Source organism: Leopardus geoffroyi, chromosome E1 (genome assembly GCF_018350155.1).
Source record: "Leopardus geoffroyi isolate Oge1 chromosome E1, O.geoffroyi_Oge1_pat1.0, whole genome shotgun sequence".
NCBI lineage: Eukaryota > Metazoa > Chordata > Mammalia > Carnivora > Felidae > Leopardus > Leopardus geoffroyi.
Window position 1 is genome coordinate 55,741,006 of NC_059330.1, and position 8,290 is coordinate 55,749,295.

The 8,290-nt window shown below is 62.0% G+C and overlaps 2 protein-coding genes across 2 annotated transcripts in view; one reads left to right on the forward strand and one right to left on the reverse strand.

The window, feature by feature from the left end:
* Nucleotides 1-1,912, forward strand: part of MYO15B (myosin XVB) — a 32,224-nt gene extending 30,312 nt beyond the window's left edge. Inside the window, exons 60-64 of the mRNA XM_045487248.1 lie at nucleotides 179-294; nucleotides 628-761; nucleotides 938-1,071; nucleotides 1,186-1,326; nucleotides 1,446-1,912. Of these exons, the coding sequence (XP_045343204.1) occupies nucleotides 179-294; nucleotides 628-761; nucleotides 938-1,071; nucleotides 1,186-1,326; nucleotides 1,446-1,505 (585 nt within the window). The 3' untranslated portion in view covers nucleotides 1,506-1,912. The remainder of the gene's footprint in view (nucleotides 1-178; nucleotides 295-627; nucleotides 762-937; nucleotides 1,072-1,185; nucleotides 1,327-1,445) is intronic.
* A 3-nt stretch (nucleotides 1,913-1,915) lies between these two features.
* RECQL5 (RecQ like helicase 5) overlaps nucleotides 1,916-8,290 on the reverse strand; it is a 35,622-nt gene continuing 29,247 nt past the window's right edge. Inside the window, exons 9-20 of the mRNA XM_045490786.1 lie at nucleotides 6,307-6,525; nucleotides 5,954-6,053; nucleotides 5,781-5,817; nucleotides 5,600-5,658; nucleotides 5,446-5,519; nucleotides 4,983-5,076; nucleotides 4,563-4,697; nucleotides 3,709-4,244; nucleotides 3,467-3,557; nucleotides 3,017-3,241; nucleotides 2,724-2,793; nucleotides 1,916-2,631 (exon numbers count right to left, since the gene is read on the reverse strand). Coding sequence (XP_045346742.1) covers nucleotides 2,531-2,631; nucleotides 2,724-2,793; nucleotides 3,017-3,241; nucleotides 3,467-3,557; nucleotides 3,709-4,244; nucleotides 4,563-4,697; nucleotides 4,983-5,076; nucleotides 5,446-5,519; nucleotides 5,600-5,658; nucleotides 5,781-5,817; nucleotides 5,954-6,053; nucleotides 6,307-6,525 — 1,741 coding nt within the window. The 3' untranslated portion in view covers nucleotides 1,916-2,530. The remainder of the gene's footprint in view (nucleotides 2,632-2,723; nucleotides 2,794-3,016; nucleotides 3,242-3,466; nucleotides 3,558-3,708; nucleotides 4,245-4,562; nucleotides 4,698-4,982; nucleotides 5,077-5,445; nucleotides 5,520-5,599; nucleotides 5,659-5,780; nucleotides 5,818-5,953; nucleotides 6,054-6,306; nucleotides 6,526-8,290) is intronic.

The window sequence follows — 8,290 nt, forward strand, 5'->3', positions numbered from 1 at the left end:
CCCCACCCAGCCCCGGGCAGCAACTTGCAAGCGAGCCCCCGCCGGGGTGAGGGACCTCCAAGCCTCCCTCCCCCGAAGAAGGGATGGTGACAGGACCGAGCTTGAGCCCCAGGAGCCACCACCAAGTGGGGGCTTTGAGGCACAGCTGTCCCCTCCCCTCACTGCTGTCCCTCCTCAGGTCCTGCGGGACTATCTCCAGGGGAAGCTGTTGGTCAGTCCCCAGGCAAACACCCAACTGGCCAGGCTGGCCGCCCTGCAGCACCGCAGCCAGACCCAAGGGGACCGGCTGTCAGAGTGAGTGTGAGGGTGGCCCCACACCTCTGTCACCCCTCGTCCCTGCCGGTGCTGAGGCCCACCTCAGCATGCACCCAAGGGCCTCTCCTTCGGCCCCCCACCCAGTCCTCCAAGGTCAAGGCCGCTCAACTTGCACCTTCCTGGCCTCAATGTGATGGGCCTGGAGTAGTGGAGGCTGTGTACACCTGACTTCCCCATCCCAAGCTCCTCAAGGGCAGGGCCCAGTCGTCATTCGTAAGACCGGATTCCCAGCCTCACCTGCCTGTAGTAGCCTTGCTCGTTTATTTAGCACCTGCTGTATACCCAGCCTCGACTGACCAGTCTGTGTCGTAGGCAAGACCTGTTGGCTTACTTGCCAAAGCCGCTGCAACGGCAAGTGAGCACGTCAACCATAAAGAACCTGATGGAACAGGAGCTGAGGCAGATGCAAGCATGCAGCTCCCAAGAAGCACAGATCAGCTTCATTGGTGGGTCTGGGGCCCTGGGGGTTGCGAGGGCCGGAGCAGGAGACCGTGAAGGGAAGGGGTGAAGGTGCAGGGCAGCTTCTCTACCTGCCCTGCCCCGCTCATCCAACCTGGAGGCTGTCGGGCAGGTCCCGGGGCCACAGTGACCAAAACTCCTATCCCGGCCCCTCCCTTCCCAGAGGCTGTGAGCCAGCTGCCCCTCTTTGGCTACACCGTCTATGTGGTGTTGCGGGTCAGTCAGCTGGCCCTGCCCGGACCCAGCCTCCTGGGACTCAACCGCCAGCACCTCGTCCTCATGGACCCCAGCTCCCAGGTGGGCCAAGCTCCCGCCCCGGTGCTGGCCTGAGCACCTTGCGCCACTCTCCCACCATCCACGGTGACCCCTCCCCTGAGAGGGTCCAAGCTCTGCTGTCCCTACTGCCCCCAGAAACTGTACTGCTCCGTCGCCCTGAAGGACCTGCAGAGACTCCACCTGCTGAGCCCCCTGGAGAGCGATGGGCCCCCTGGCCTGGAACTCAACTACGGCTCTGCCGACAACCCCCGGACCATCTGGTTTGAGCTGGTGAAGGTGAACGGCCAGGGCCTCCGATGACATCCTGGGAAGGCAGCGCACGCGTGACCCAGGCCTGGCATGGGGTGGGGGTGCAGAGCGGGGAGCCCTGTCCTCATGTGCCTGTGCCCCGGCAGGCCCAGGAGCTGAAGCACACCATCGCCTTCCTGAAGGACAGCGGCACTGCTTCCAACTAACGGCTGGCCTCACCCAAGAAGAGGGGGAGAGGGGAGGAGACGAGGAAGGGGCCCCTCCCACATCCGAGTCTGACTGGGAGGGTCTCCCTTGGGTGCCATCAGGCCATTTTGGTTTGGACTCCACCCCCCCACCCCCGGCTGTTCTGGAACCTCCCACAGCACGGAGCTCCTGGCCCACGTGGAGGCCATGAGGCAGGAGCTACTACGGTGACATCAACTGGGAAAGAGAGTAGCAAGACTCCCCCCTGGGGGTTCCCGGAGTAGGGGCTGCAGGAACTCGCTTGGGCAGCTGATGCTGCCTACCCTGGGGGAGATGCCCGTATGGCGCCAGGCCCTGGCTCAACACCAGAACGATCCCAGGCCTGGGAGAAGCAAATGCTGAGGAAATAAAACTCCCAAGAGAAAAAGGCTGTGTTTGTGTTTGGCGGGGGAGGGGTGTCAAAACCAACAGGACTTTTATTTCTCAGGTACGTCTCAGTCCGGCCTGGCCTTCCTGACCAGGAACTGAGCAGAGCGCAGGGCGCGGAGGCTGCCCTTCTCCTGAGCTCTGCACCCAGGGCCAGCCTGGAAGCTGGCCTCGAAAGGGAAGGGGGGAGTGGCCCAGGACCTGAAGGGGCCAACGCCTCGGACGGGTGGGCTTCACCCTAGCTTACAACTTGTTAAGAATAAGAGGTGGAGGGACCATGCCTTCCTCCTGTTCCCCTGGCAGCAGCGACACCGCCCCACTACCTCCTAACCTGGGGATCTGGCTCAGAAAACCCAGCCAAGAGAGGAAGGGAGGCTAGGAGGAAGAAGACCTCAGATTTTGCAAGCAGAAAGGTGGCTGGCCTCTGGCCTCCGACCTTGATTTAGGAGGCATCTGGGACCATCTCCAAAGCAAGCATGGTTGGAGGGGGGAGGGACCCTGAGCAAAGAGGATGCTCCTGATGGCTGCGGGCTTTCCACCTTCCCATTCCTGAGCGAGGCCCAGGTTGGCCCCCGGTTGAGGCCGGAGGAGCACTCTGGCCCTAGTGGGCAGCAGCCGGTCATCTCTGTGGGTCACACAGGCCGTGCCAATCAGCTTCACTCTCGCACCGGGCCCGGCCATGGAAAAACTGCTTGATGAAATGCTGGGCCTCTTCCTTTACTACAGATTTGAGAAGGGGAACATTAGGGCCAGTCCCCTCCCCACCACCGAGCCCCACAAATGCTCCCTGGCCTGGTGATGCAGGCACTCACCGCTCTTTCCGGGAGGAGTCTTCTGAGTCAGCGAGTGTGAGAGGTGGCGGGCGAAGGCTTTAAACAATTCCTGGAGGCGGAGGGTGACAGGAGCAAAGGGTGCAGACCCCTGCCCTGCCCCCACCAGTGGCCCATAGCCATGACCCAAGGGCAAGGCGGACCCAGGGAAGCAGGCAGCCGGCCTTAGGACCTAGCCTGCTTCCGCCCCGCTTTGTCCTGGCTACAGGTAGGACCTGTCCTGCGCCCAGGTATCCCAGGCCCAGGAGAAGGCAGAATCCACCCACCTACCCTACCTTGGATGCAAACTTGCCCTCCTTGTAGAAAGGGGTCAAGCATTTGACCACAACATTTGCAGCCTCTTTGAGGGAGATGCCAGGGACTGGGAGAGGACAGGAGCCTTGGGCTGTAGGGTTCAAGGTGTTCTGATCGCTGGCCGAGATGCTGTCCTCAGCTTCAGCTAAGATGGAGGCGTTGGCTGAGAGGCAAGGCCTCTTCTGAGCCTGGTTCTCTGGGCTCTCCTGTGCAGGACCCAAATGGAGCATCACTCTCGGGCTCCCTGTCACGGCCCCTCCCCTCCTTCTGGAAGACTGGGCCTCAGCATCCGCTGGCTCCCTCCAGCCCAGCCCATCTAACTCTGGGATGTAAAAAGAGGGAATTTTCCCCAAATCCCTAATCGGGAGGACAGAGCAGACACCAGCCTGGTCTACAGGCCTCCTCCCCTGTGGCCTCATCCCTGTCAGTACCTGCTGGGTTCTGGGCCGCTTGCCCGTGTGTGTCTCCTTTGTGGGGGTGGGCTGGCCTTCAGGGGACCCCTGGTTTCTGGGTGGGCAGGACCTGGCCAGGGAGGAGAGCAGGCGTCAAGGGCTCCGGGCACCAGCTGCACCCTCAGCTCAGCTGGCCCAGCAGAGCACACCCTGGCCAGGGCTTCAGAGATCCAGTTAGCAAAAGAGATTCCAAAGAATTTCAGAACTATCAGAGCCCTTACCTTGACCTCTCACTGGTGCACTCCTTGGTCTGGGGGGATGCAGCCAAACACCCCAGGGCTCCATCCTCCCCTGCACACTTCTCTGGGACTGCTGGGGGTCCCCACATTCCCTCACAGGAAAGGCTGGCACCTCCTGTCCCTGGTGCTGAGGTGAGGGGAGACGGGCTCTTGGCCCTTTGGCAGAAGCGGGCGATGTTCTGAGAATCTTTGAGGGCTGCTGCGGCTAGGAGCTGCTGCTTCTTGCTGGCCCGGGCCTTGGCAAGGGGACCGCCCTTAGAGGGACTTGTCGCCTTCCTCTCAGGGGAGGACCCCCCACAATGAGCACTGCTTCCAGGGGCCTCTCCTCTGGGCCTCGGGAGGCACTCACTGCAGTCCTCACTCTGGAGGCTGCGGGGCTGGCTGGGGAGCTCCCGCTCACCTCCCAGCACAGGCTGGGGGGCTTGCTTCTCGGCCCGCGTCTTCTCCATCAGCTCAGTGGCCGTCTGGAATGGGCAGGAGCCTTTGGGAAAACCAGCTCCCACCCGCTTGGGCTTCAGCTGTGAAGAAGAGGAGAGAGGGTTCTGACCACCAGGTCCTCGAGGACACTCACGGGCTGGTCTGGAATGGCTCTTGGGAGCGGAGGAGGGAGAAACCAGGCAGGACACTGCTAGGGGGTCAGGCTGATGAGAGAAGATCTGTGGGGGCTGCAGAGGTACAGCTGGGAGGGCAGGGAGGCTGGAGGGCCTGCCCCAGGGTGCCTAGGGCCGGGGCTACGGCGCCCAGAGAGGGCCAGTGGCCATACTGTGGCTGAGGACAAGGGGAAGTGATGCCTTTCCCAGACCCAGGTTTGGGGTGGATGCCAGGACACCACTCACCGAGTACACTTGGGAGGCCGGCCGGATGTCATACTCGGTGGGCTCTGGGGGCTGGGCCTGGGCATTGTGACTTCTGGTGTCGCCTCCCACGTCATAGAGCTGCCCCTCCTTGGAGGCTCTGTGGATCTCGGCCACCTGAGTCATGGACAGGTAGGGATGCCGTGGCACCCACTAGCTCCTGAAAGCCCCAACCCAGGCTTTCCACAGGTGGGATTCTGGGGCCTGTGGCTGAAGGTCACTGGACACTGGACAAGTTCTAGTCCTCAAGGGGTTGGCTAGAAACATCTTCAGCTGGCAAAGACGGGAGGTCAGGCTCCCCTGTGTATGCGGCTGCCTTGCAGGGGGCAGGCAGACAGCCTGGGAAGGTAGAGGGGCCGTCTCTCCCACCCTAGCCCATAAGCATACCCTGCCTGGGCCCACCTTCTTTAGCACGCTGGCCTTGTACAGGTTGGCCACCTTGGCATTCCGGAACATCTCATATTCCAGCTCCACAGCCCTGGGCTGGAGATCGGGTCTGAGGGTAAGAATAAGCATAAGGCGTCAGGGGGGCCTGAGCCCTCTCTCTGTTGAGCTCCTGCTGGATTCCATCTGGGGACCCTGGAGATGGCTTCACGGCCTGGTGGGACTGGCCTTGGGCACAGGGATTCCAACCCGGACTCTGGGCACCCTGTGGCTTACTGCCCTGCAGCAGGCGCTAGCAGCCCCTTAGTCCTAGCTAAGCCTGCCCCCTGGTGGGGCAGTGAGACCTGCTGCCACTGGGAGCAGGATGCGTCACGATCCGGGGAGGGGGTAAGTAAGCCAGGAGGGATGGGGGCTCTTGTGGTCTGCCAAGGAACAAGGGCTCGGAGAAGCCTCCTAGGCCCCCGTGACCTGAGACACTCACCCATCGGCAGTCCCGGTGACCTGGCGATTACTGCTCAGAGCCTCTTCTAGAAGCCCCAGACAGTGCTCACGGGCCTACACAGGGGAAGGAATTTTACCACTCAAGCCTTAAGATTGGGGGAGGAGTCTGGGGGACAGAGTTGCCCACCTCTTACCTTCACAGTGAGCCTGGGGATCTTCTTGCTGGAAGCCTCTTTCAGGGGACAGTCCTCATCTGTGGGGAAGAGGGGTGGGTCACTGCCCTCTACTTTCTGCTTTGTGGAGTCCCCAGCCCACCATGAGGCATCTACACCCTGGGAACAGCCCCAAAGTCCCTGAGGACACTTCGGTACTGACCTGGAGGTACGAAGTCTTCTATCTTGGGGTCTTTGCCCTGGAAGGTGACATGAAGGGCCTATGAGGCATCTTGCTTGGCTGCAGGATGGCCCCCCATCCAGCACCAGGGTAGGGGCCGAAAGAGTGCGAACGGGGGGCCACTGGAGACCCCATCAGGCCCCCATCCCCTTCACCTTGCGTAGGCTCATCTGTCTTTGGTAGAAAAGATTCCATTCCCGCTTGTGGGCCTCGTCTCTGCCCTCGTCCCCACTGCCTCCAGACCCTTCGTCATACCTAGGGGACAGGCTAGGCGTGAGCAGCCCTGGGCCTGGGCTCTGCCCTCCTGTCATGCCTCTCTGGCAGGGCACTGGTTGTCTCCGAGAGCCTGGCCTCCAGCAGCAGCATCAAGCTCCTGGCTCCACCACGGCCCCCAGGGGCAAGGGGTGAACTACGGCATTGGGGCGCCTCTGGTCTGGCCTTGGCACGAGGAGGACAATGCCAGCCTATCTGCAGTGGGTTGGGGGCCCCTGACTCCACGGCCCCTCACCTGCTGAAGCCCCCAAAGCCCCGGCGGCCTCCCTCATACAGCTCAGGGTCAAAGCCATTCCCCTGGGAAGGCCCGATGCAAGTCTTGCTCCAGCTGCTTCTGTGCTCCAAGGCTTCCAGCTGCTTCCGCAGGGCCACAGGGTTCCGGCAGTGGTCACAGCCCTTGGTGCAGGCAGGAGGCGCATCCCCAAAGTACTTGGCGATGGCAGCATGGCGGCACCTGGCAGAGGCAGCACAACAGAGGCAAGGGGTGAGGGACCCAGACAGGCCAGTGTTCACTCGCCCGCTCCCTAAACTCTGTCTGAGGAGCGCTACGTGCTGGCACCACACTCAGCATCTCGTATGCCTCCTCTTGTGCGAGCCTGACAAGCAAGGCACCATTTAGTTGCCCATTTTACGGATGAGGACAATGAGGTGAAGTGTTCCCAAGGTCGTGTAACATATGGGGGAATCCGGAGAAGACAGGGTGGGACCCCCACCCCGTCCTGCTTCTCTATGGCTTCCTCCCCTCGGTCCCGGCCTCCCGCTCTGTGCTCTGTCCTCTGGCATTGGGGTGCCCCGGGAATAGCTCCAGCTCTGGGTACAGATGCTGACTCTGCTGCTGAGGCTGCCTCCTTAGGGAAAGCATTTGACTTCCCAAAGCCTACACGTCCTTGGCTGTGAGACGCGGCAAGAGTGCCGGCTCCATGGCCGGGGCGTGGGGCGTGGGGCGTGGGGCCTGGCACACACAACAAGGGTTCTTTTTAGCACCTTCACCCTTGCCCAGAGGTGGGGGAGGGAGGGACCAGCACGAGGTAGCCCTACCCCGGCCTCAGCACTCGGCTCTGCCATCTCTTGACGGCCTCTTCCTTGTCCCCAAGAAGACTGTGCCGGCGTACGCAGTCTTGGGCTGGGGGACCGCCCAAGAGCTGGAACCAGCAGCACTGAGAGCACTGGAACCAGCGTATGCTGGTCGCTGCTGAGGGCAATGGGAGACCAGCCTTGGCAGGAGTCTCGTCACATCGCCCGGCGCCTCAACTCCACTGCCACGGCCCCGCTGCTGGGGTACCAGACTCCAGCTGTCTCTGACTCCCAGGAGGGGGGCACAGTTGGTCCTTGAGACAAGTGCAGAGGCCCCCAGGGTGGGGGGTAGGGTGCAGATCTAATCATGTCCCTTGCAAAGGGCCAGTCTTGCCACAGGAATGTAGCATGAGGTGGGAGAACACGAGACTGGGCAGCAGAGGCAGGGCTGTCCAGGCGCCATGTCCCGAGGACAAGAATAGGTGGTGTCACCCTCCAGCCAGAATGCCTCTCGATGTGAGCACCGCAAGAAACACTTTGAGGAGCTGAGACCCTAAGGGACAGGCACCAGGAATGAGAGCTGATGTTACACAGATCCTAGGAAGTGGGGTCTGGCTGCCTTGTGTAGAGAAGGCAGCTTTGAAGGCAGCAGATGGCAAGGAGGCCCAGGCAGCCACCAGGGGGCACTGTTCCTGCCACTCCTAAAACCAACATGCGACTCCTTCCACTGCTAGTCTGTGCATCTGCACAGTGGCCGCCTGTCCAGCCTCTGGGAGGCTCCGGCACCCAAGTGGTGTGGCTACACGGTTGGCTTCCTTCCCCCCCCCCCCACCCCACCCTCCCTCAAGCCCAGACTCACTGGGGTTTTGTGCTCACACTCAAAGGGCTCCATTGAGAGCTCACAGATGCGGGCTGGGGTCAGCTCCTGTCCTGCTCCTGTCCTGCTCCGGGCACAGCCTGGTCTGCTGGGGTGGCACAACCAACCAAATGTCAAAGGGCCCTGCCAGCCACTGAGCTCTGGAGCCGGTCCCTGACGGCCAGGGCCAGGAATGAAGAGACAGCCCCAGCACTCTTTGGAAAGAAGGACATCGGCAGCGTCCTCCCTCCTGGGGTGGTGGAGCACCAGACACTTCCCCCGGCAAGCAGGCCATTCTCAAGTCACCCCTAAGTTCCTCCCCAAGGGCCTGGCCTCGTGGGTGGTCCGG